The 26,687-nt window shown below is 47.0% G+C and overlaps 2 protein-coding genes across 2 annotated transcripts in view; both read left to right on the top strand.

Annotated features, from left to right (window-relative positions):
• The window catches only part of LOC106492560 (disintegrin and metalloproteinase domain-containing protein 9-like), a 35,131-nt gene extending 23,833 nt beyond the window's left edge, over positions 1 to 11,298 (top strand). The window contains exons 15-21 of the mRNA XM_013952421.2: positions 782 to 887; positions 2,386 to 2,569; positions 3,735 to 3,812; positions 6,189 to 6,300; positions 7,917 to 8,028; positions 9,027 to 9,081; positions 11,110 to 11,298. Of these exons, the coding sequence (XP_013807875.2) occupies positions 782 to 887; positions 2,386 to 2,569; positions 3,735 to 3,812; positions 6,189 to 6,300; positions 7,917 to 8,028; positions 9,027 to 9,081; positions 11,110 to 11,151 (689 nt within the window). The 3' untranslated portion in view covers positions 11,152 to 11,298. The remainder of the gene's footprint in view (positions 1 to 781; positions 888 to 2,385; positions 2,570 to 3,734; positions 3,813 to 6,188; positions 6,301 to 7,916; positions 8,029 to 9,026; positions 9,082 to 11,109) is intronic.
• A 6,310-nt stretch (positions 11,299 to 17,608) lies between these two features.
• On the top strand, positions 17,609 to 24,236 carry WDR73 (WD repeat domain 73). Its single transcript, XM_067306294.1, has 8 exons — positions 17,609 to 17,673; positions 17,773 to 17,840; positions 18,438 to 18,526; positions 19,284 to 19,372; positions 20,509 to 20,576; positions 21,390 to 21,554; positions 22,871 to 23,245; positions 23,855 to 24,236. The coding sequence occupies exons 1-8, from the start codon at positions 17,618 to 17,620 to the stop codon at positions 24,091 to 24,093; spliced, it is 1,149 nt and encodes a 382-aa protein (XP_067162395.1). The 5' UTR covers positions 17,609 to 17,617; the 3' UTR covers positions 24,094 to 24,236.
• The last annotated feature ends 2,451 nt before the right edge of the window (positions 24,237 to 26,687 follow it).

The following is a 26,687-nucleotide window of genomic DNA, read 5'->3' as shown; positions in this document are numbered from 1 at the left end:
AAAATCATGAAGGCAGTGGACAAGGTGAATGCAAAACTGAGATCCACCAAACCCCATCATGCTAGGACCTGGGAACACTCACTGAAACTAGTAGGAGATTGGTTTCAAAACAGAAAAAGAATGTGGCAAAAAATGAATCTCTGGAACTTGCTGCCACATGAGGTTGTGGAAACAGACATGACCAGAAGGTCACAGAAGGGCTTGACAAACTCACGGACAACAGGTCCATAAACAGATGCTGAAGGGACTGTGCAGGGACTAGCATCTCTACAGCAATCCTGTGGGGAAGGGGAGAGCAGGGAGGAGGAAAATGTACCACAGAAAGCAGCCAGGCTTGAGCCAGGCTTGCATGCTCTCCTTAAATAACATATCCTACTGTACCATCAGAGACAATTAGGCTTATTGGAGCATTGGTCTGGCCCAGGAGAACATTTCTTACGGTTATGTCCTTACTCTTGTGCTTTTTTGTTGTTTAAAAGATATTCAAAGCCCAGATTAGAAACTTTGAGGGTGGGAATGGAAGGGGGACTGAGGGTTTTTTATAAACAACTTGGAAAAATTTCCCTGTCTTTTTCTTCATCAGCACATGGAGATTAGAAATTTTATTTCTATTTGAAATGGAAGGAGTGACTTGAGACTCGGAAATTTTCTCTGTAATGTTTCTACAGTTCATTAGAACTTGATGTCAGAAAGATCACAGAAATCAGCAAAAGGGATCGGGTTGGGTGCTGTTAGTCCCTCTCTTCCCATGAACACCTCACTTTGCTCTCTCATTCTGTAGCTGCCCAACGTGCTCCGCTGAGCTGCTTCAGGGAAGTGAATGTTCGAGGCGATCGATGCGGCAACTGTGGCTGGAATGGGACGTATTACACTAAATGTCTAGAAGAGTAAGTGGTGGTTGTTGCTATTAAAAGTATGAAAGTACACAGTATCCAGGAGCCAGGCAGGATTGGGGCACCATTCTTGCAGGTGCTGTAAAAGGCAAAAAAACAACACTGCTTCTAAGAGCTTTTCAACCTGAAATACTTTTGTTGGGATTAATCCCAACAGAGAGGCAAAAGTAAAAAAAGGAGCAGTAAAAGAAGCACAGCTTTTTGTACAACTTGGAGGCTCTGCTAGGCTTTTCTGTTTAGTTTTCATAGATAAAGGAGTGATGTACAAGCATTACTGAGAGCCTACCTGTGTCCCAGTCAAAGTAGGGAAGGAAAGCATAGGACAATAGCAAGAATTTGAGGTAGTGTTTCTTCAGGATAGTTTCTTTCTACAGTTCACTTCAACTCAGAAAGTTAAGTGAAGATAGTTTCCTTTTTACAGAAAATTATAGAAATTTCTTCTACGCCTGTCCAGAAGAGCCTTAAATCTTCCCATCTGCAAGAGAAAAGAAGAAAACCACAATGTTTATGTTCTCTTCCAACATTAATGGAAGTTCAGAGCATGATTCTTCCCAGTTCCCTCTCCCGCAGTAAGGGATTATCCCATCATTCGGCCAGGGCTGGGTTTTCCCATTCAGTTAGATAACTGTTTCTCTTTTTTTTTTTTTTTTTTCCTTCAGGATTAATTCCTTCTGTGTTGCTGCCAGGGGCCCATTTGCCAGTCAGTACATCTTGACAGACATATCCAGATAGGGCCTTTTTGTAAAGAGTACAGTCCTTCAGTCGTTGCTCTCACCATTCTCCAAGGCCTCCTGTATGGTCCCATCCAGTGACTAGGACCTGCTCAGAATCACCCACATTTGAGTGTGGGTAGGGATAATCATTCAAAGCAAAGAGGGAGATTTACCAAGACCTTGGAGATTTCCCGTCCCTATGCACATTAACAGTCACTCAAAATATGCAATTACTTGTACCTAACCTTTTTTCATGATCGCAGTTCACCAAGGCAGTGCTGTCATTAGAGCAGACACCAGGATGCAGTCCAGAAGTCAAGCTTATTCCCTACACCCCTACTGAGCACTACACAGGTGGCACCTGAACTTCATTTGCACCATCTCTGGCCATAGAGATGAGTTTCTGAATGAACTATACCCAATTTTTCCTCACATAAGTATCAGTATGTCCCACACTATATAAGGAATGAGCAAAACACATGAAAAGTGAGGGTCAGAAATACAAATGGAAGTGTCTCTGCAACTTCTGTGATAGACACACTAAGGGGCTGTGTCTATACAACTCCAGACACTGAGGACAACTGGCATAAAACAGTCTGCATCAGTGCTAGTCAAGGGTCTTAACCTCTGAAAAGGGCTGGCTGCCTGCAAACTGCCTAAAAGGATTGACCCTGGACAGCCCTAACCGCAGAACATGCCCAGGATTGCTCCAAGAGTGCGGGCTGGAATGGGCCAAATTTGTACTAGGGTGTTCAAATACGCTTGTTTTGCTCTCTCAGGAACATCCTGTGTGGAAGAGTGCAGTGTGTTAACATTAAAAGAATACCAGTCAGGAAAGACGGCGAGACCGTGGTTCAGACTACTGTGAACAATCATTTATGTTGGGGACTGGAATTTCATCTGGCTTCAGACACACTCGATGATGGATCAGTGAAAGACGGCACATCGTGTGGTAGAAACAAGGTATCCTTGGAAAGCTAGAAGGATATGAGAGTAGTACAGGATGAAGATTAAACAGAGGGATATTGTTCCTAAAAATGTTCTTGATCTCAGAGGCTCCAAAGTGCCTCTTCTTAAAGGCCTCCGTTAGCTGCTGAAAAACAGCAGCACATTGTCTCTTTTTTTTTCTTGAACTGAGTGGCTAAGACAACAGCTGCTATTTTTTCCATAAGAAGGGAGGAGTGGTAGATTCTCTTCTTCTTTTGAAGCTACTAACCAAAGTCAAAGTTTATTTGTTATGCATATGACAGAATTTTAAACATTCTTCCAAGAATAGGATTCACTTCTTCCCCTTGATCCATGCAGTAGATCAAATTCTGATCAAGGAGGTGACATATTAAAATATCTGTTTCCTGCTATTATATGGGAGCAAAAACTTTTAAGAAAAACAGAGGCGCTGAGTTCCACCAAAAGGTTTTTGAAGGAGCTCTTGAGTTTCAGTTTCATTAGAGTTCCCCTTCCAGAAGAGGTAGGTCTCACACCACCAACGTGAACATTCATTCCCAAAATAACTCACTTGGAAAGCAAGAAGTTGAAAATATATTTCCTCCTTTCTCCTCTTGTCTGGAGGAGATGCTTTTGTGTCTCCTAGAGCTATGAAGATCCTTCAAGTTATTCCAAGTTTGAGCAAACAAAACACTCTCTGTAGTCCCAAGGTCTTGTTCATGATACATGGACCGGACAGGACAAGACAGGAGTTCCTGAGCCCCAAACTGCCAGGAGTCAGGAGAACATGCCAGGGAAGTAGTGCTGGAAATACAGAAAATAAGAATGATTGTGCACAGTCAGTCCAAGAGCCTGACTAGCCCAGAACCTTCCTCCAGCTTTCAGCAGATACTTACAGAAGCGTCAGAACAGAGCAGTCACATGGGATACTGCAATCCAGTATTGGCACAACCTTAATTATTTTCAGCTCCAATTATTCAGCTCCTGAGCTAGAAGACATTTCTGTGCATTTTGTAACCCTCAGGGGTTTGTCCAATCTCTCAGTTTTTTTCTGTGTACCATTTAAATTTATTTCTTAACTCACCAGGCAGTTTCTCACTCCTTTTATGCTATTCACCATCAGTGTTCTTTCCTAATTGCTGTCATTTTATCATTTCACTCATATAAATGTCTGTTTTTGCAGATATGTTTAAACAGGACATGTGTCAGCACAATTTATCTCAACTATGATTGTACAGAGAAAAAATGCAGTGGCAGAGGGGTAGGTAGAAAACATCTAAATATCCTTTGAAAAATAGAATACATGAAGTGCAAATTTATCTCAAAAGCAATGTTAGAAGCTCAGAATGGTTCCTGGTTCAGCAACACAGAGTTTACTTTGTTGTTCACTAGTGACTGTCCTCCCAAATTCTGCTCCGACTGTCCCCAGCACTCTTAACAGCAGTGTTTGCTGGATACTTTTTTCCATTTTTCTCCTTGTTCCCTCAAAGTAAGTGAAAATCAGCTTCCACATCATAACCCTGCATCCTTCATTGCATCTGTTTGTGCTACTGAATTTTAATTAGCTGGAGCTGGAGAAAAGATCTAAAAAATGCAAACTTCACTTCCTTTGCAAATACTAAAGAAATGGCAGATTTCGTACCACAGTGGCTGCGTTTATTCTTACATAAGGCAAACATTTCAGATATTCATATTGGCATAATTATTTCACACATGGATTTATTTATAATTTCACTTTCAGGTCATCTATCCTTCATTCCACATAGATATTAATGTAGATGAGCAGAAGGAGTGTCTGGGTGCTAGCAGGGATGCTAAGGAAGAACAGTAGGGAAGATTTGCTATCACCTGTCCTGTATCTGTAATATACCTAAGAACCAGTATAAAAAATTGCTGTTTCCACTTGTGCTTCTGTTCTTTTGGCTTTATTTATGAAACTAGATTGCTGGCAGTCTGTCAGCTTGTAACTGGAAAGGTCAGAGGACTGCTTTTCTCCTTCTCTGTCACCAGCTGTAGGTGGTTGAGTCTATCAGAAGTTGATGTGCCTGGTAACATAGTCCTCAACGTAGCTGGAATAAACATGTCTCTTTGCTGTCTCCAGACAGAGAAAGGTTATGGCCTTTCAAAAAATTCAAAAAATACATGCATTTTGGGGGGAAGCATTTCTCCAAATTAAACACACATTCTTGAAATTAATGATTACTGTCCTGCATGGTTTGAGAAGTAGAGCAAATAAGTGAAGAAAACTAGCCTCAACCCTGTCTCATGCCATAAAATAACACAGACCTGGACTAATAACAAGCGACAGTCAACCAGCCGAGTAGCATGTATAGAGGGTTAGAGAGGCTCACTTCTGCACTCCTCCTCAGTGCATGCCACTGAAGTAGGTTGGCCTCAGACCCCACAGACCCAGAATCAGGACTGTAATCCCAGGGGACTTCTTCCATCTGCTCCTGGGCTTCCCCTCTCCCGTGCCCACACTGCCTCTCAGCTCCCCAGCCTCTCAGACACAGAGGCTGCTCCAGCTGCCTCTAGGTGCTGCTCGGGAAGCTCGATTCCTCTTCCAGTAGTACTAGGTGGTGGACCTGAGACCAGGCCCCTCTGCACAAGGGTATCTGGCCTCAGATGGGGTGGCAGGTGGTCCCAGTAGCATGTCAGCTGGGGTACTTCTTCTCTTGAGCACTGCAGATTGCTGCTGCTTTCAGGGAGAGTCCCCTCCAGCAGAGATGTGGAGTTTCTCTTGGAGGTCCAGCCCCAAGGTTGGGAGTCTACACATGGTCAGCCAAGTGACATCAGATTAAACTGGTCCACAGTGAGGACTGCTGGCAATGCCTCATGAGCATAACAGGGATCCCTTCTCCTCTGCTGTCCCTTCCAGATGGTTAATGTGTGAGGCCACAGCACTTTGGTCTGTTAGGGACAGTGAGTGAGAACTGAGGAACACAGAAGCTGAGTAATCCGGCCTGGACATGACAAATAAATGCATATCCAAGGTAGTTGGGGTCTCTATCTTGTAGGAAAAGCCATAATTTTTGAATCACATGAAAGTTACAAAATAATTTTGGACATACTTGTGAAATTATATGTTGTTGTGATAGACATAGTCATATTATTCACAAGAGCAGGGTAGACTTGCAATTAATAGACTGCTAAAGTGCTTTCCAATTTTGAGATGAAAATGGCTTGAGAGATGCAAAAAGTATTCCTATCTAAGTTGGAAAAAGGCACATATAACCATCTTTCATCTTCTGTATGCTGTCGTCTCTTCCCTGCTCTGTTCATAACGTGTCTTTTAATTGGGCCATCACCTCAACGACAGGATGAGGTAATGGATCAAGAACTCCCACTGCCCTCCGTTCACTGATGTAGCAGACATCTAATGATAGGTACAAGCCATAAAGCCCTTGACAGCCTGTGACCCTGGGCAGCAGTCTACCACCTTTACACAAAAGTTAAATATTGTCACAGTGGCAGCTAAAACACGTGAAAAAAAAAATCTTAGGCTACGGATTTCCTACAGCCTGTCTCTGCTGCCCCTGCCAATGACTTGTGCTGGCAGCCTTTTAGCTGGAGAAACACAGAGCCAGAGCATGACTTCTTTTTTTTCATGCCATAATATATTTCTGTTTTCTTTTAGGTGTGTAACAATAAGAGAAATTGTCACTGTGATTTTGGGTGGGCTCCTCCGGACTGCAAACTGGAAGGATTTGGAGGCAGTACTGACAGTGGGCCACCTCCTTCTCTTGACTGTAAGTGCTGTAGAATGGGACTGTTCTGCACATCTCACTGCCCTTCTTAGCTTTATTTTTTCTTGGTCAAGTTTAGTGATCTTCCATCTATCCTTTCATATCATAAGACTTTGCTCACTCATATGACATCATTCAAGCTTCTCCTTCTCCCTTGCCATTTAGTCATGTCAGATTTTTTTTCTCTGACCTTGTCTTCTTTTTATCATTCAAGTTGTGCTTGTCTTGCCTGAATCTCATGCGACTGTTCTTAGGACACGCGTATGAACTGCAGACGCACTCCGTAAAGCACAGGGCCCCAAATGCAAACACAGTTCATTAAGACAGTTTATGAGGAGTGTCTTTTGAGCTCATCAAAATCCTCTTAAGAGAATCTTCCTTTCCTTTCAACAGAGATCTCCAGCACAGCTCCAATCCTAAACAGGACAGGACATAAATAAATATAACCCTGGTATGCCTTTATGAGAGGTACACTTCTTCTGCCTTCTTGAATAGTAGGCATTCTAGCTTACTGAATAACAAATTACCATTCAGTCACTCACCAGCAGTACTTCACAAACCCATAAGCACCCAACAGCTTTCAAGCTTTTCCATATCCCTCTTTCCTTATTCGTTTTGTTACTGAGGAAGAACTATTAGATATCTCTGCTGTTTATTTGACCAGTAAAGTAAAGTGGGAAGTTGCTCAGGCAGTCACAGGCCCATGGGCACTCCAGAAATCTGACTCTTTCGAGCAGGTAACAGTTTATACGCCAAATTAACTTTTCTTTAAATCTCAGTCCATTGTGATATTTCACCTGTTTGCGGGCAGGTGAAGTTACCCAAAAGGCAATAAATACTCTGCTCCTGCCAATTCAAGGGGAAAGGCCAATGCTAAGTTTTAAGTTTTTACTAGGTTCTCCTTAATGGTAGCTTAGGCAAGCTGGGAGGAGTGACCTCTTTCACACTGTCCGTATGAACAACCTCCCACACAGCCAGGCTTGTCTTCCAGCTACCAGGGACATCCTCGGGATCCTCAGGATTCCCATGCCATGGAACGGGAACCCCAGTAGGGTTTTGAATATCTCCAGGGATGAAGTCTCCACAGCCTCTCTCCTGTAATGGGTTAATTATTTTATCCATACAATAACTACGCACTCAAGGCTCAATCATTAGCAGAAGAAGAGGTTCAGTTCATGTTACTTATATTTCAGCACTATAATTGGATATTTCTTCATCTGTGCATCTTCATCAGGCAACACTGTGGGCAGCCTTCCTTCTCTTCCGTTATGTCCTCAAACTCCTTATCATGCAGTCCCAAAGACTCCCTATTTTCAGGCCTGTATAGTGTTACTATAGCCTCTACCTTGTACGTAGGGACCTGCCTCGAGGCTTTTACTGCTTCTCAGAAAGACGAACACTCTGGCAACTCCCGACCGGGCGGTGGTGGAGGCACCCTCGAGACCTAGCTGACAGGGAGGGAGTTTGCAAGTGCACAACAGCTCATCCGGGGTTGCGAGCACGTATATTCACAAATACGTGTGCACAGATGACAAACTGCCATTTCTACTAGCAACGCTTTTGCGTCAGAAATGTCAGGCGCGCACAGAGTGTAATGTTCTCTCTCTCTTTCATTCAAGTGGAGGGAGTTGCAAGGAATATGGGAAAAACTGTTGGAGCGCTTCTTTTATTCTTTTTGATCTCGGGCATTTTGCTGTACAAGAGGGCTGAGATTGCTCAGCTGTTTCAAAGGTAGGTAAAATTCCATTCATTTTTACATTATTTGGCAAACCTGAGGCACTTCTAACAATTTCTAATCAAGGTTCCCAGCATTACCTTGAAATGCAACCAAATATGCTCTGATCTATGAACAGAGCTTTGTCACAACTGTCTGTAATGCAGAAATGGCAGCTAGGGCCCCTAATATTTTAAATGCAGCGTGACATCTTTAAAAGTTTCCCGTAGAAATTTTGAAATGAAATTTGTTGTCTAATTTCAGAATAATTTTTCAGAAAGTTCTGCTTTTCCTAAACGGCTCCTCTTTTTTCTTTTCCAGAGAGTTTATTTTCATTTCTTTACTTTTTACTTTTGTTTTCACCTCTTTTTATTTACTGAAAAATGCAAACAAATTTGAAAAAAAAGAAAGATTGCAAAATACTGTGTGGAGGATAAATACTCCCTTATCCTCTTGCTGTTCTGCACATTTGTCCCAGGTCCAATGGGTTTATAAGCTTAGCTGAAATAATATGTGGATATGACTCCAGCCAGGGGGATTGTTCAAATTCCAAAACCAGAAATGAAAGATGACATTCCTCTAGATGATCTCTGCACATCCACATATTTGAGATTTGCTGGGTTAATTTATTCTGCCAAGAAATAGGATAAATCACACGGAGGTTTGTTCTGTTCTGTGCAGCAAGACTGTCTAGCACCCAGTTACCTCATTTATAGCCAGTTTAGTTATCTCTCCCCTATGCTATAGTCCCCAGAGCAGATATAATAAAATGTTTTCCCCTTAACACAGTGATCTTTCATCTCTCTGGTATGTGTTAACCTTAGGTATAGAGACAGGATTAAATTTATAGTTCTATTTTCTTATTATTTTAAATATCCATGTCGGAGAATTAACGATTTCAAACAAACACCAATACTTCTCATGAGGTAACTATCCATAAACTAGAGCACCTTATTCTGCATGAAATCACTGTCCAAAGTTCATGTTCACTGAACACTTTTACTTTACATTATAGATGCCGATTTAGAAGACACGGAAGACAAAGTAAAACTTCTCCTCCTCTGAAGGAAGTAAGTGGTGTTCTCCCATTGCCAATTTAGAAAAAGGCATTCTTGAGGGATTTTGGAAAAATATAACTTCTCAGTACATTCCTAACATCTTTTTCCTTTCTCAGTAAATCTTGCTCTCCCCGTTCTTTCAGTGCAAGCTGAAAATGGCTAGTGAAAACACATCCAAAGAGTATACATACTTAGCAGTATATCTGCAGCATATTGTTCTGTTTCAGCTCAAAAGACTGTTCAGTGTAAAAATACCAGGTTCATATAAAGAGGAATGTATTTAGACTTCTTGCTTCAAGCTCTATTCAGACTGGCTTCATGATGACACAGCTGAAGAAAGCACAAACAAAATACTATTATTTCTCAGAAAACAAGAATTTTGTCTACATTGGGATAAATATCAGATCTCGCCAAAATGAGGAAGACAGGGAGGCAGACAACACAGTGTTAGAGCTGTGAGCTGACAGGCAGAGCGCCAGGTTCAAGTCTCTGCTCTGGTTCTGCCACGTGGCTTTTCTGTGGTGCCTGCTACTGATTTTGTTCAGCAAGACTGTCCTGTGCTCAAGGAATTTTACTAATACAAATTATGTTAAAGCTGATGCACTTTCATCAGATCAACTTTTTCATAGAAAAGCTTCCTTGGAAAAAAAATCCTATTATAGTTAGAAGTGCAGAAGAAAACAGTAAGGATGTGGACGACAGAAAATACAGTAGAAAAGAAGAGCGGCTAAGGTCTCAGCTGGAGCCGTATGTGCAGGGATCAACAGTCCAGAAGGTGTGGAACCATAGGGCCCAGAAAACAGCACTGCGGACAGAAATTCATGGATTTCAGGGAAAAAAATGGATGACTTGGATTGTTTGATTTGAAGAGATGACTGAGGCGATATTTGATAATAACCCTCAAATGCACTCAAGGTAACAATTTAGACATTGCTTTTCACATTTATGGTGGACAGAACAAAAAGTGATGAGACTAAACTGCAAGAGATTTGGGCTAGGAAAAAGTGGGGAAAAAAATGCTGAATTTCTTTTTAAGTAGCACTGAAGAGGTCTATGCCATATGTCTGTTTTCACATCTCAGAAAAGTAAACTTAACCAGACAGACAGGAAAACCTACCTGTCTAATCAAAGTACGGCAGTCATTGTCACAAGATGCTGAGGAAATCAAGTGTTCAACATAAAGCAAAGACGACTGGTCACTTGAAGAGATAACAAGATTAAGTGAAGTTTTATCTGAGTATTAGCATAACTCACAAAATAAATGAGAGGAGAGCAGAAAAGGTAGCCTAGGAAAGGTATGCTAAGTCGGCCATCTTTGCCGTTAATACATCATGTTGGACTCAAAACAGGTCAACAGGAGTCTAGAAGTGACAGATTTGATGAAATGCACGTAAATGAATGCTGCTGAGGATAGGCAATACAAGAGTTTTACTACAATTTTGCAAATGTTATGAATGGGAAAAGCTGTTAAAGACAGAAAACATATTAATTAAGTATACCAGGGAAACAGAGACACCAGGGAAGGTTAGAAACCACAGCCCAGGAACAGGAGCAAAGAGGTACCCTGGTTAAATTTACAGGTTATGTCTCAAGCTCGGCTACAGAAGGCAGCAAAGTGTTGGACAGAGGCTTCGTGAGCAGTTTAGGAAAAACACAATAACCAGGACATGATGAATTGATCCTTTCCCCTAACAGCCAGCAGTTAAGGGATGCGCCAGCCACAGCTTGCATCCAGAGCGTTGTGTTTAAAGGTCCTGTTGGACTTAACGCTCCACAAACGCGCCTAATCCCTCTGAACCTACTTATCCTATTGCCTCCCACGATCCTGCGGCTGTGAATTTCACAGTCTCATCATGCCTTGCACAAAAAAGGACCTCCCCTCTGGAAGTGCATCCTCCCAAACAATTCAACCGTTCTAGTGTATATTCCTTAAAACTGCAAATACTGGACCCTGTACCATTAACACATCCTATACGTTAAGAAAAAAACATCTAATTAAATAGAATATGTTGCGATGACCTTAATACTTTATCTTTTCAGATGAGCCAAGCAGAGGTAGAGGAAAGCCCTTTTGAGGAGTAAGCCAGAGCAGCGCCTCTTTCCAGGACGCAAGACCCCAGAGGGTTGAAAATAGCCTATAGAGCGCTTTGAGAGCAGCCTCGTGCACCACTGGCTCTGCGGGAACCACGGGAAGCCACGCTTTCCAAATCTCTCATATTTGTTTTGTTTCTGTTCAGCTTTAGATGACAATGTTACCTTCCTGAAATAAACAGCTTTTCCTCCTTTTTTTTTTGTTTACCGCAAATATCTATCTTCCTGTTTTCCAGAAGGAGGCTGGATTTCTCCAAGGGTTCCCATCTCCGCTTCCTAAGCGTTTTATGTCTGATCTGGTAGCAGTCTGGATTGTCGCTTTATGGGCCTTGCAAACTCAGTACAGCAGGCACAAGGAAGGACGTGTCTTGACATTTTGCATTTTTTAGGCTGCGCGTTGCAATTTGTGAGCCTAGAGCAACTGACTGCATACACACCACCCTGAAAATCCTGTGGTCTGCGGTCAAGGCATGCTCACCGCTAGGTACTGATGCGTACCTAAAAGGAAGCATGCACTGCCAGGATGAGTGGCTAACAGACTGCTTGGGACTCCTTATTTTCCTCCTTTAGACCGGGTGATGGAGCGTGCACCTCCCTGTTCCCTCCTGCCTGCTTCTTGCAGAGGTACCCAGCACCAACACTGGAGGATATGTGAAAGAAAGAGCAGCTGCATCATTTCTTTGATTTCTTAGATACAAAAGGACCAAACAACCCCCCCCCCCAAAAAAAATTGTGTTTCCATTTGAAACACTCATCCATGAACACACTGAGTCATACAGTTGCTTTGAATGGGTCTGGATTTCAGAGTCATGGCAGAGGATGAGGTTTGATGGGCTCTTTGGCCATAGAAATGTCCACAAGGTCTTCTGTGTTCAAAAGCTGAATGACAAAAAAGAATGGGAAAAAAAATGTTGTACCTGCACTTTAGCCACAAAGACTGTGTTTTCCGTAATAGATCAGACAGAGATTCCAGAGATTCTTGGCAGCAATTCCCTTTCCAACTTACTTTCAGCTCATATTCTCCAAAAGAGCATGGAAGATGCCTTTAGCTCAAAACAGCTAACTCCAAGACAGTCTTGAAGAAGTGGTTACATGCATAACATAGAAACTGCTTTTGATTTTTAAAGATTATCCTCCTCTAAAATGGAGATAATCAATGACTGCAATGGAAATGCAAGAGTCCCAACATGGTATTTTGCTTGCAGGTAGGTCCTGAAAACACCACTGTACACCACCCTCTCCCTGATCCGAGTGAAATACTCTTTCACAATCTCAGACTTGGTCCTAAAGGTAGGCTGTTTGGGGGCAATCAGCCTGCAAGAGAGGCAGATTTACCAAACTTTCCAATAATTCACCTACCCAACTTTGTGCCCATGACAGTAAGGTAATCAGGAACTTCTTCATCAGATAATGGATTTTCTTAGGATCCTGGTAGATACTGCACAGAAAAAAGTTCTTCAAGTGCTTGGTAAACTGTACAAATCAGCATCCAAGAAATTAGTTTTCTCCTCTTATTTGAAGGCATTGGAGCAAGTGAAACAATGGAAAACAAATACTAGCTACTCTCATCTACATTCAAAGATGTCATAGACCTCTAGTCCCAGATGCCTTAGCTACAGCTCCTCAGACCATTTTTACTTAGACATCACCTCTGTGAGGCACACCAGACTGTCTCAAAATTTCCTCATTTACCATTCTCCTTCTCCATGCGTCTACAGGGATCTCTGCGGTGACGAATTACAACAGAATACCATGGACTGGCTTCTGTGTCTTGAAGAAATACAGATGCCTCCCTCATTTAGGGTGAATGGATTTTTTTCTACGTTGGCTGGCATCTAATACAAAATTGAGTAGGTATGTGCCTTCATCCATAAATTCAGGAATGATAACTTTAGCCTTCACTAACTTCATTCTTAGGTCTTCAGGGCTGAGCAATACACTTTCGAAAGTTCACCCATCATACAAAAGGTCTCTGAAAATCCATCTAGTAAAATGTATTTGATGAACACTGTGTCTTTCCTCTAGTCTTTCATTGGCTCCAAAAGTTTTCAGCAAGCTTTCAGCAGTAGTAGTCACTCATCCCAGCAGACTGTAATATGGCCATACCTCAGTAACTGGTTAACTGAAGAAAAGCTGCAAAGCAGTATCATTTTCTGCATCTCTACGTAGGAAAATGCTGGCGTCAGACAATCCCATGCTCGCATGGACTGCCTTTATACTCAGACTCTCTTCAGCTCTTGAGTTACCCCATAAACAGCTAGACCTCAAGAGCTGCTCGTTACGCTTTCGTAGTGTTTATTCCTAGCTGTGAGTGCTGACAACCCAGTCCCTTGCTATTCCGCTTCTGAGTTTCAAGAGCTGACACACGGTTTTGCAGAGCAGACTTGCAGCCTTTATTACCACAGGGTCAGAGGTACCAAAACTGGAACATGTGTGGACCACACTTCTATAACTGAAGAAAGGGTAACTTACCCTGAAACAAGTATGCTTTTTGAGGACTCTTATCCTTTTATACCCCATTACTGAACAGCAGCAGACTGGAAGGACAACTTATTTCACCTGTGAGTTTTTGGGGAAGGATGATGGCACACAGCACTTGACCTCTTGAGAGGTATCTATCCCAGAGGTGGACTATGTGAGGAAACCATACCTCGAAGCATGGTAAGCTATTGCTCTTTCTTCTTCTGAATCTCTCCAAATGAATGAAGGCTGCTGCTCTGGGCAGTGTTGGCATCCAAGAGGAACACCTTGTTTTTCCCCAATGCACACTTTGAACAAGTGAGATGGGAACATGTCTTCCTCTAGACAGCTTTGTTGGGTTGCAATACTGCAAAACCCGTGTCTGCTGTGGTAATCTGCCCTACACAGCAGATTATACTGGAGTGGCTTTTCTTTTAATCTGAGTAACATCTGGGGTACAGCAACAGCATTGTGGGTCTGCACATGCACGTATGTGCACTCCATATGGGGATGGATTTCAGTTTGTGCAGAAAAACTACAGTGAAGTAAGTCCAAATAATGTTCTGTGCCTGCTTCTTTTCAAACTTCTGAGGGTTGCTCAGCTACAGAAATAGTAAATGGAAATATTATTTTTATCTTTGTGATTAACTGCTGTGTAACATTCAGAGTGAAGACTACTTGGATATCCAGGAGGCAAGTAAGATTTCATTCCATTTAAAGAGCGTGTCAGAGTTCTCATACTCATTATTTCCATTCCTAGCTCCTTCTGTTTCCTTTCCCAATCTACACATCTACAAGGTTGCCCAAAAACAGATAAAACACTAAGCATGTGAGCAGAGAGAAGCAACTAAGGCTGTGCTCTAGAGTCTCCTCCTCCTTACCAGGCTCTCCACATGCACAGATCCTGCTGTAAAAAAACAACATCAAACGAATGTTTTTTGGGTGTTCTGAATACATACTGCAAAAACACATCTTGGACTGCTCCTATTATTCCAGCTCTGTGGCAACTGTTTCCAAATTTACCCTTTCCTCTTCAAAATGTTGAGACTAAAATATTCATTTTCAGGAAGAGATTGTGAAAAAGCCCTAAAGCGTTGTTCTTGTCATGCAGATCTCAGTACTTGAAAAACACCCTGCATTGTCCGTAATATTGGAGGGCTTTTATTCTTTTCTCACACTTCTCAACTTTGCTCCCTTAGTCCACTGGAAAGTTAAAGAGAAGATAAAATAAAAGGCGAGGATGTGGAGACAAAAGCATTTTCTTGTGCTCTGCTCCACCTGGTATCCACAGTGTCCAGTCATTGTCCTCACTGCTCTGCTACGCGCTCCCTTTCCTGTAATGGTGGTCATCACCAGGAGATAATTTCCAGACATTTGTCATCACATCCTAAATGAGTCCATGGAGTTTACTGGAGTTCAGGGAGGCAAACCACAGCTGGTTGCCAAATGGAGGCAGTCTGGCTCCCACCCCTTCCCCTGCCCTTTCTCCTTCTCTCTGCCCTCATGTCCTGCTGTAGGCTCACCTTGTGCTGATTTGGGCACTTGTCCATCTCGGACTAAGCTTATGTCCTGCTATTAATGCACATAGATGAGAAGAGAGTTAAAGGGAGAAGGTGATGAAGGGCTGACTCTGAGTCGGATGGAGGCCCTGAACTCACTGAATGCCACATCTTTCCGCAGTCTGAAAAGCAGCTGGTACTGCCACAAGTTTGCTTCCCGGCTCATCACCGCATGCCTCACAGGTCTCACTGCTCCTGGTGAGAGTCTACCATCCTGCCCACGGCTCTGAGAGCAAACCTTTGAGTAGCTGTAGGAATTACTTAACTTTCCTAGCCTTGGTTTCCCTTCCCTCTGCAGACCTTTCTCTGGTATCTGAGGAGACTCTGTGAGGACTTTTCTCTTAACTGAACCTCAGCTGAGAATGCATCCTGCTAGGGATTAAAAGTCACACAACAGGAAGTGGGAATTGCAGAGATGGAGGTGGCAACAGCAACACTTCCATACCGCCGTTGCCTTCTGCTGCCAGTTACTCAAGGTTAAAAAGCAATAAATGCATGCAGTTTGGCTTAACCTGATGTGCAGGCAGACTATTGTGTGGTTACATGCTTCATTAACGAGTAATCACATAACACTTCTGATTTCAGAGACATTGTAACAAGCACATTCTTTATATCAGAAAACATGGAAAACATCCCAGTCTGTTTGATTCAGCTTCTTCACAAGATGCTTACTCAACATTGTTCACTTTTCAATCACAGTACATAAAAAGAATGGGTAAAACAAGGTTCTTCAGATGCTGCAGAAGCAGTGAGTGTATTTCAGACTGCTGAGCTATTGTACAAAAAGGGATAATGAGAATGAAATACTTTTTCCTCTGCACATGAGAATTCTTGCCACCCTTTTTCTGAACAGTTGTAATACTGAACTATCTTGAGGTGACAAAGCAAAAGGTGTCAGGAACGTAGCTACCGGTGAGGAGAAATGCTTTCCATGTCTACCAGCTCCAGTTACTGCCTCCAGAGCAGAGCGCAGCCACCCGGCTGTTGGCTCTGCTACATGAAGGAGGGAGTTTGGCTTTCTGCCCTTGTTTTCTCAGCATTTCCTCCTCCATCCCTGGTTTTGCTTTTGCTTCTCGCTCACTTCCTCTACACTGACAGCCCTTAAATGGCCCTGAGCGCAGAGATTAGATAGCACAGCCTAAGGCTGAAGAACTACTGTCCCCCACAATGTCCTACCATCCCTCCAAGCAGTTCAAAGTCCCCAGAAAAGGCCCTGCTAAACTGCCCAAAGCGTCTTCGTTCCTCTCTGACAACTTTTCCAGTTGTCAGTTTTCCCCTGACAGGGACGGCATGCTGAAAGATGAGGGAAAAATAAACAGAACTGAATGTCAGATAACGCAGGGGACACGGTACACATTAAAAGATTCACATTCAGACGTAATTCTGCAAAAAGAGTCATTTTTCCTTGGAAGTTGTAGGCTGCCACCTTGCAGCATTAGAGAAAATAGACACAGCTTGCCTCATGGCACCATGCATGCCAGCTAAACCCTGGCCAGAAGAAAGGCATAATATTCTATATACTCAACACATTTCAAATTATCACTGTTGACCCTGGAGCGTCACTGTTAGACAGCTGGAAGCAGTTTAGCAGCACCAATCCTTCATCACCTGATCAAACCTAGGTGTGGGAAAAATGGGAAAGAGCATACGCAGGTGCAGGCAAAGGTGCCAAACTGACTGATAAGAGTGGTTATCTCCTCCTGCAAACGTCAGGCCCAGCCCTGTAATCTTGCTTAATTTCAACAGCATCCTCTTGGTGGGAGGGGACTGACGTCTACATGAGGATAGAGACTTCTAAGCGAAACAGCGAAGCACTCAAGAGTGACGGGCTGTCAAAAATAAACAAAAAAGGGAACCAGTACGGAAGCATCAAGTTAGGTTAAGAGTGGCTGGCGCCGCAATTTTTTTTAAGACTTGGGAGGCTTCTGAAATTTATTTTAACACTGCACTTGCAGGTGGATGTCCGGGGGGGGGGGGGCACACATAAATCTGCGCTACATTATTAATTGCCTTGTACGCACGAATCTGTACGAAGGCTGTGCTGTTACTTGCGCGTTAATGCGCCGAATGTTAAACTGAAAGGAGTGAGCACGCCTGAGGAAAGCATCGCAATACGACAGCCTGACAGGGCCGCGCTTTGGGTGTTTCTCAGCGCTCTTTTTTCCGTGCTCACACCCAACCCAGTAGCGCATTTCACACAGCCTAATCACCACCACGCTGAGGAGCGAGATGCAGCAGGGGGGAGCTATTCCTAAGGGAAAAACGTGTCTTCCCCCCCGCCCCCCGCCGGCTCTTCCCTCAGGAAAGCGATTCCCGCCCGCGGCCGCCCCCGCCCGGCCTCAGCCGGCCGCAACCGGTTGGAGCCGGCCCCGCCCCGCCAGCGGTGCGTCACGGCGGCGCGCCGCGTGACGTCAGGCGCGCGCCGCGCGGGCGTTGCCATGGAGGCGGGCGACGGCGCGGCGGAGGACGAGTGGCTGCTCGAGTCGCTGCGCCTGTGAGTGCCGCGGCGGCGCCGGGGGGGGGGGTGGCCGGGACCCCCGAGACCCCCGGGACTCCCGGCCCCGGCCCACCTCCGCCTCCCTCTGCCTTGCAGGTACGAGGCGCTCCACACCTTCGAGCTCCAGGCGCCCACCCGCGTTATCGAATGGGCCCGAGGGAGCCGTGAGTGCGGGGAGACCCCGGGGGAGGGGGTGGTGGCAGGAGACCAGGCCTTTTCGGGGGGCCCCCGGGGGAGGGGGGGGTGGCAGGAGACCAGGCCTTTTCGGGACCCCCGGGGGAGGGGGGGGGTGGCAGGAGACCAGGCCTTTTTGGGGCCTCCGGGGGAGGTGGAGGGGAGCAGGAGACCAGGCCTTTTGGGGGCCCCCGGGGGAGGTGGAGGGGAGCAGGAGACCAGGCCTTTTGGGGGCCCCCGGGGGAGGTGGAGGGGAGCAGGAGACCAGGCCTTCTCAGGGCCCTGGGGAAGGGGCCTTACTGGTCCCCAAGGGGACACTGGGTTGTACTGGGAGAGGAGGGATCAGGGACTGGGTCACACCAGGGGGAAGTGGTCAGGGGCTGGGTCATACTGGAGCTCCAGCGATGCTGTGGGGCCAGAGGCCGCTCCAGACTGCGTGTCCAGGCTGGGTGGGGTGGCCAGGGGTCCGGCTCGGGCCGGGCAGGTTGGGCCAGGATTCAAGCTGGACCCTACCAGGGCTCTGGGGTCTGGCTTGGGGTGGGCCGGGCGGGGGGGTGTCCCTCACCATGTCCCCGGATCCCCCCCAGGTGTTTGCGTGGCTGGGTACGGACACTCCGGCGGGAACGAGATCCTGCAGTTGCTTCCGCCCCCGACGCTGCAGGTGAAGGAGACCCAGGTGAGCGCTGTGACCAGATCGGTGCCAGACCCCCCCCGTCCCCCCTGGCTTCGCACGATCAGAGTCTACGTGCACCGTGTGCCATATTTTTCCTGGTGCTTTTGCACTGTGCTCTTCTCTGCCCCCCCAAGTGAAACAGGGACACTGAGGTTGGCCCTCAGGCGGGTGATCTCTAAGGTAAAGCAGAACGTGGTGTTTGGTCCCTGGGTAAGCAGAAGGCTTTTCTCCTGAGCCAGACACGTTGCAGGGATCCCAGTCAGAAGGTGGAACTTGCAGCGGTAGTTATGATGCCTGAGACACTCTAACCTCTCCTAAATAGGGCCTTAAGGCTGACGGACCTGTGCTTCTCAGCAGTCCCTCGTTACATGCTCCTGAGGGGTGCTTTACTGCCCAAATCGCTGGGCCTTGTGTGACTTGTTTTGCTCGTGTTCAAGCTCTCTAATCGGTGTCATCAGCCCTGGGACCGCTTGCATCGTCCTGGGACACAGGAGTCCTCGCCTTCTGTGCTAAACCGCACGGTACTCCTCTGCCTCTCTCCCAGAGCTCTTCGCGGTGACTTTATCCACATTGTTTTTTAATTCTAACTATTTTTTTTTAACTATTCTGAGGTCCTTCAACCGTACTGTTTAAAAAAAAGCTTTAATGGACAGGCAAGAGCTTTACCATGAGAGACTTTGCCTTTTGTGGGGTAACTGCCCGCACCAAGCTTTGCGTCGTTAGAAGTGAAGAAATGACTTTGTCTGCTTCTGATTCCTAGGGTCTGTGTCCTGAAAGAGATTTCAAGGTGGAATGTGGTGGCTTTTCAAACCGCCCGGTGTACAGCCTGAAACACGTGCCGGACACCAGGTATAGCTGCACGGTCTTGCCGGGCAGTGCTGGAGAAGGAGGTGGGGTTTGTCCATTGGGAACTCCTTTTCCTTGCCTGCCTCCCCGCACAGCTGATAGATCCTGCCGGTTTTGAGCGCAGTGGGAGCCTGGGTGGGGAGGTCCTGATCAGTGACATGTAGTGGTCCTCCCAGTGTCCTGTCTTTGCCTTTGGAGTGGAGCAGTCTGCTGGGTTGCTCAGCAAAATGGAGTGCACCCTGTAGCTGCGGTACTTAAGGCTGCTGGTGTGCGTGTCTTGGGAAGCAGCTGGCTGTGTTGCTTGGTTCCAGCGATGCTGTTATGAACTAGGAGGAGAAAAAGCAATTAAGAGAGAGGAGCCTGGTGATTTCTGGCAGGAATATGGGAAATTACTTGCATCTCCTGATCCCTGCGTGCCTTTAGAGCATTCCTCGTGGCAGCAGAATTGAAGCTGTTGGCTCAAGTCACTGGATAATTTGAATCTTCATCTTTGAGAAGTGAGCCAGCAGGGGCTGCTGAAATTGGTGCTGATGGTTCACCTGGGATCCCTCCCTGCTTCACTTCTGAGCGAGGGTATCATTTCCTTGCACTGCCTTTTCCTTCCCCTCCCTTCTCCATTTGGAGCTCCACGGAGTGGAGCACCTTCTGGTGGCTCCCGCAAGGCTTTGATGCTCAGCTTGTAGAGCAGGGTGCTAGCGGCTGCTGTAGCTGCTCTGCAAGTTCTTGTGTATGCAGCTTTGGAAGATTTTCCCACAATTATTTGAAGGTCGTGCAAACACTCCTCTGGCTGGTTCACTTCAGTTGTTCTGCCCTTTCCTCCTACACAAGACCATGTTGCGCTTCTCCCTGCGAAGCCGTTTGCACCGTTCTTAATCTAGTGCTGTTGTCAGATGTGCTAATAAAATGCCGTTGCCTGGGATTGCGCTTACCTGGGCTGTGCAGAGCGCCCTGGTGTGAGGAGTTCTGCGATAACTGTCCTTATGGCTCCATCTCTGCTCCAAGCACAGACAGGAGCTCCTGAGCGTAGGAACAGTGGCAGAACACAGCTGTGCCCATCGCAACTGGTTTGTCCCGGGCCAGGAGAAGAAGCCTATTCTCTGCTCCTGAAGAACTGTGTTGGGTTTTTTTTGTTTCCTCAGCTTGTTGGTGACAAGTGGCCCACCAGACAGCTCCCTCCAGGTGTGGCAGGTGTCAGCGGAGGACTCTGGTAAGGGAGCACGCTTGTGGTTTTGAGTAGTTTCTCATTGCAGTCTTTGGTGGTGTCACTAGCTACTCTCCCTGTCAGTCTCTCTGCTTCCTGGGTATAAAATGAGGAATCAGTGAAATCCTGGGAATGTCTTGCTCTGCTTTGGGTGACTGCCCTTGCGTGGGAATGGCTGGAGAAGAGCATGGAGACAACTGTCCTCACTGATTCTCTTCAAGTCTTGAAAGATATGGCCTTCACATTTAAGTCTACATCTGCTCCTAAGGGGATTAGTTGATTTAGGCCCAGCTCAGTAGCTTTCCACCCTTTGCTCTTATTTGCAAGCTCTTACTCATACAAACAAAAATCCTAATCGTATAATTGGCACAATATTGCCTTAATAACTCGAAGGGTTAGAAATAGTTCCGTACATCAGCTTTTTGGAGGTACCATGAGTCACCTCGCTTCGCCAAGCCTCTTGTTTGCTGCTTCTGGAAAAGGGTTAATGTTGCTTTATCTAGTCTTGTGAAACACTTTGAAACCATCAAAAAAGAAGTGCAAAATGTTATTAGGAGTTTGTTTATTCTTTTAAATTGAAAGTAAATTTCCTGCTTCATAACTTTCCGTGGACTTTACTAGATTTTAAATGGCTTGTTATCTATCCTTGCTTGATATGTTAGGAAGAGTAGCTTTTGCCTGGGAAGGAGGTTAGTCGTGATTTGATTTTTGCACTGGTTTAGTGGGTCACTTTGGGCTTTGTGATGCATCTTTGTGGAAGAATTGGATTACTTGCATACTGACCTGTTTCACAGCTGCTTATATCTCTCTTCCAAATAGATGTTATTAAATCTGTAGGTGCCATTCCTACAGAAAATGGCACTGGGCAACCTTGGGCTAAAATTGCAACCACTTCCGCCAGAGCCCCGTGGGTTCTTCATGGCTCAACACTCAACAGTGTCCAAATTACAGAGGTTGAATCAAAGAAAAATGTCTACAAAGCAGGTATTCAAACAAAGTCTGATCTTATCTGTGCTTGGAAAGCTGGGGTTTGGGGAAAGCAGGGGTGTAACTGCTCAAGTGGCAAATGCTTCACCCCATTATGGAATTCTCACTGCTGCCCTTGGCAGGGATTTTCCATGCTGCTGCCTCAGATCCGTGCTCCTCTGAGAGCTCCGTAGACAGTTTCAGTCCAAAGAATCAGGTTAGCAGAGGGCCGCTGTGTGTGTTGTTGTCTTGTGCTAATTGGTTTATACAGAGCAGCGTGGATTAGGCAGTTCTCATATAAGCAGCTGTGCCAGCATGCCGAGGTGGGGAGGAGGAGGAGATCTCCAGTGAGGAAGGTGACAGGGCACCTCTCCCATTAACTCTGGCTCTTTTGGGGGCTGTTTGTCCACAGCACAAACCAGGTAGGTGCTGTACAAGAGTCACGTCGCTGGGTCCTTGAAATCGGCATCAGTTTGGTTCTCAGTAGCTCTGTGTTATCGCGTGATCTAGCCGTGCGGATGGGAGGAGGAGTCATGCCAGCTTCATTAAACCAGGCCTGCGTTACCTCGAGGTGGGAAACCCAGGTCCGGCTTGTCTGGGTGCCAGGGTTCGCAGAAGCAGCTGCCGCCTCATAACTCATGGAGGGTGCCCTGACTGGGTGCGTTCCTAAATGTGCCTGTCCTGTCAAAAGTCTTGGTCGGGAGTGGAGAGATTAAGCAAGTGCTGTTTGGAGACTCTAAACTATTTGGCCGTTATGATCTTTACTCCAAGTCTTCCCAGTGCCTGCAAGCAAGGGAGATGCCTTCTCAATCCAGGATATGGCTTTACCTGCCCAGTAAGACTCAGTCCTCGCACGCTTCATTCCCTGGTGAGGAGAAGGGGTACGTGTGTGTGTCCAGCAGCTGTAACTCAGCATGCTGAGCAGAACAAGGGAGGGTCAGCTTTGCCCGACACCATGAGGTTCTGCTGAGTCCTCCTGCAATGGGGACTCGTTGCTCCCACTGCAGAGGGGTAGTGCTGGAGGCACGTGCTGTGGGAGCCCTGAGCTGCATCAGGTTCCTCGTGGAGCGTGTGCCCCGAGCAGGGCTAGTGTTAGTCATGGGCCTGCGTGGCTCCTCTCACCTTTTGAAGGACTCAGACCGTGCCCGCTTCACGTGAAACCCACGCAGAGATAATTCTCAAGCAGGTTCTTGATCTGTGCTGCTGGTCCTGCATGAAGAACTAACTAGAATTGTTTGAAAGCCACTTCTAGGCTTCCTCAGGCAGGATTGTAGCGGAACCCCATTATGCAAATATTTCTCATGGCACCTGAGATCTACCTCTCTTTTTTTTAGCCTCCAGAAACAGCGAGGAGCTCAGCAATGTGGCGTTCCTGGATTGCAACACGTTGCTCATCTGCTGTGCGAAGGGGCAGCTGTGCCTGGCTGACATTCGACAGCCACAGAGTCCCTTGGAGGCTGCGTCCGTCCCCTCGGCGCCGTGTGGCGAACGGTGGTGCATGGGAGTCGGGCGCGGACCTCAAGGCTCTGACTCAAGCTCCCACCCTGTAGCTCGCCTCTCGAGCGGAGGGCAACTCACCCTAACAGATGTAAGAAAAACCTCCGAGTCCTTGGCTTCAGCCAAGTGCAAAGTTTCCTCTCCCAGTTCAAGCGCAGAGTTCCTGTGCATCTCTTGGGCTCCTGCTCTGGAAGGCTGCGTTGCCGTTTCAGGTAGGTAGTTTGGGCAGAGATCTTCTTTCCTGGATGCTGTCTGATCTGTGTGTCGTTGCACCGAGGCCCAGTTCACCCCACCTCGCTTTAAACTCCCAGTAGAAGCACCCAGTTAGGAGGACTGCCTCTGGAGGCAGCAGGGAGACAGGCTGATCATCTTCTGCAGCTGCCTCTCTCCACTAACTGCAGAAAGAGCCCAGGGCCTGGATTTGGGTCTGTAGGGACCCTTGCTTCCCTCCTCTGAGAGCGAGGACCACAAGCCCTGAGTAAACGCTGCCCTGTTAGTGCCAGTGACTGCCTGGCGCTGGGATGTTGCACCAATTGGACCAGCTGGGCAAAGAGGCTCCCTCTTGGCCAGAGTATCACAGCTTCAGGCTAGCGAATTTGCAAGCTTTGGGGGTTTGGCCTGTGTTCTTCCCGAAAGCTATCAGAGACTAACTTTGGAGACGAGCTCCTCAGAGGCTTGGACCCTCTGCTTTCATAGACCTTGGATCTGGGCTTTTGTCCTCATTTGCCTCAGCAGCCCTGCAGGGAGGAGAGTGTGAGCCCAAGGGGGTAGTGTGAGCAGTTGGTTACTTCTTTGGTCTCTCTGCCTCCCTTTTATTCAAGGTTTTGACGGGACTGTTCGCGTGTATGAGACGCAGAGCTGGGACAGCTCTGGCAGGGAAGCAGAGCCGCTCTTTGTTCACAAAGGCCACGCGTTCAGCGGACTGGATGGCAGCGAAGGCCCTCCCCTGGTCACAGTGCACACGTGGCACCCGCAGAAACCAAGAACTTTATTGTCGGCAGCAAGCGATGGCTCCCTGCACGTTTGGGACTGGGTTCAGTCTCATGGGGGCTGTGGGTAGATCATATTTTCGGTGAGACTCAGCGCGTTTCCTGTCTATGGTCTAGTTCGCGTAAGCTGTGAGATACTTCTTTACTTGCGGATGTAGCTAGAAGTCCCAAGTGTAACAGATGCTATTTTAATATAGTAAGAATTTTGATTGTGTTACTCGTTCTCATGTTTACCAGCCTTGTTCAAATTATAGCTGCGACTGTGTAATAGCTTGTAACGCTGATTGCGTCCACCAGCAGAGAACATTGTGCCATCATATTATCATAGACCCACGTAGTGTGCACCATATAATGTTCAGAAGAAGCAGCTGAGAAAGTGTGAGTACAGTCTGAGGAAAATGGGATGTTCCGTGGTATCTTTAACCTGTTTTTTTCCAAGCCTGAAACACCGGCAGGGAAGCTGAACACCCCACGGGGTTTTGGCATCTCAGAGCCTCTGTACGTCACAAATAAGGGCCTCGGCTCAGGAAGCCACAGTGTGAAGGCAGCCTACCCCGCTGCAGCGGGCACAGCCTTCAGAAGGCATAGGAGCAGCCTTTCAGACCTGCCTTGCTACAAGCTTTGGCCTCCAGCTGTGTAACTGGAGAGTACCTGGGCTAGGAAAAGGCCTTGATACCTTGTGGGCTTTTTACCACCAGCTGAGAGCTTAAATTTGATTTTAAGTTTGATTTCCTGGGTCCTGGTAGCTTGGGGAAGCCAGGCAGGGATTCTTACAACCGCTCCCAGCTGTTTTCAAGGCTGTACTTGGAAGCACAGTGGCTGATCCTTATCCCGAACACGAAGGATGGCATGTTTCACTGAGATACAAGCATCTGGGAGAGGAGGGTTCTGAGAGCTATGGCAGAGGCTTGCTGGGGGCAGGGGAGGGGGTGGCCAGGGTGTTGCTCGCCTGGAAAGCCAGTACTCTGGCCTGCGGTGGCACGTGGGGTTACTTGGGCCAGAGCAGCCAGCCAGAGGAGACTGGATCTCACCACCCTTTCTAGGCAAATACCAGCGTACAGCGTACCAGGCTGCTTCCCCTCTGCTCCGCATCTGAGCATCCAGCTGTTCTGCTGTCCCCTCTCGCTAGTAAGCATCTTCACATGGGTATTTCTCCAGGGGGGTTGGGAACTGCCACATTGCTTCCCACAGAGGTGCAAAGTCTGGGTTTAAGTTGAGGTGAGAAGGGAGCTGAGGACAGGCAAGGAGGATGGGGACACTGTGTGAATGAAGGTCGAGGTTGTACTTTGGGAGAGTGGTGCTTAAAATGACTTAGGAAGTCTTGGAATTGGGAAAGGGGTGTCCTACACTATGCTGTGTTGCACTGACTGAGCAGTTTGCCTGCAGGTGCTGACACCGAAACCTGTTCCCTGTCTATGCGATAACGGGGGGAAACACAACACTGCTCACCTAGCGGATCTCCTCCCAGCACGAGCCATGTGGGCTCTTCCAGCCCATGCTGGTGGGAGACGCTAACCAAAACTTCCCTGCCAGAATGAGAGATGGGCAGAGCATGTCCTGCCTGAGACTGTGGGGACCCTGTAGCTTGATGCTTTGCTACCTACCAAGGCTGTGTTAGTGTCACCAGCAGCAGTGGCTGGCCCACGCGAGCAATGTCAGCACGCTGGTGCTGGGTCACTCAGAGCGTGTGCAGGTCAGTGGCTTGCTGGAGAAAACAGATCCCTGCAGCACAGGTGAAGGGAATGGGCTCCAGCCTGGAGGCTTATGGCCAGGAAGTTTGGAAATGCCCTCAATCCTCTCCCCAGGAACAGGCTGCGTGAGCACAGGTTGCCTCAGCGGTTAGTTTGGCTGAAATCATGGTGGGAAAGTAAGAAAGGAGCCTGCCAAGGCAGGCAGGGAGGTGAATGGACAGCTGCCCTGGGTGGTGCCTTCTGTGCTCGACCTGACGGTGACAGTCTAGGTCAGAGGAGGAATTGACAGGGATGTTAATGCTGCTGTGATGCCTTAAGGCTCTCTTGGTTCCTCTCATGTGGGTGGATCAGACAAGCTGTACCAGCAAAAAGAAAGCCTATTCCAGCCCAACAGGAGCAGAGCACCCTGGCAGGAATGCCCCATCCTCCTCTCCACCCGAATGGTCTCCAGCAAAACCAGTCCAGCTCTGTCAATGTCAAAACTATGTGAGGGGAGATCTGGCCAGAGACATGGAGAGGTTCCTGGGGAGCAAGCCCGAGGGAGGGGCAGCCAGGAGGGCTCCTGACTCTTGAGTCTCTACCTCTGCTCTTGTCTATTCCTACCTGCCATGGGAGAACAGGGTCTGCCCTTTCTGAGATATCCAGGTTCATCGGTTTAGGAGATGGCCTTTCTGGGTGCTATGGGCAGTCCTGGGAAAGAGAACTGTGTGGCTGACGGGATGGGGTATGTGCAGGGATGGAGGGTTTTCCAAGTGAGATCAAGGAGCTGAAGGGATCTTTCTCAGGCATCCCTGGGAGTGGGAGATTCGGCAAGCCCAGCTGCACAGCTCAGCAGCTGCAGCTCCTCTCAACTCTTTGATAACACACAGCCTCTAGATGGAAACGGCCACCAGGGTGAGGGTCTTGCTCTGGAGGAGGTGAGCTCTGAGGAGAAGAGATGGCCCCTATAGTCTTTCCAGCTACCAGGCTCTATC

The sequence above is a fragment of the Apteryx mantelli genome, chromosome 1 (genome assembly GCF_036417845.1).
Source record: "Apteryx mantelli isolate bAptMan1 chromosome 1, bAptMan1.hap1, whole genome shotgun sequence".
Taxonomy (NCBI): Eukaryota; Metazoa; Chordata; class Aves; order Apterygiformes; family Apterygidae; genus Apteryx; species Apteryx mantelli.
The sequence above is the reverse complement of the archived record's forward strand: the minus strand, read 5'-3'. Positions and strand labels throughout refer to the sequence as shown.

What these genes read in the sequence shown, in the direction of transcription:
- WDR73 (XM_067306294.1), top strand. Translation starts at nt 17,618, where the DNA reads ATGGAGGCGGGCGACGGCGCGGCGGAGGACGAGTGGCTGCTCGAGTCG. An exon ending in CTGCTCGAGTCGCTGCGCCT is followed by an intron (nt 17,674 to 17,772) that starts GTGAGTGCCGCG and finishes TCTGCCTTGCAG; the next exon opens with GTACGAGGCGCTCCACACCT. An exon ending in CGAATGGGCCCGAGGGAGCC is followed by an intron (nt 17,841 to 18,437) that starts GTGAGTGCGGGG and finishes GATCCCCCCCAG; the next exon opens with GTGTTTGCGTGGCTGGGTAC.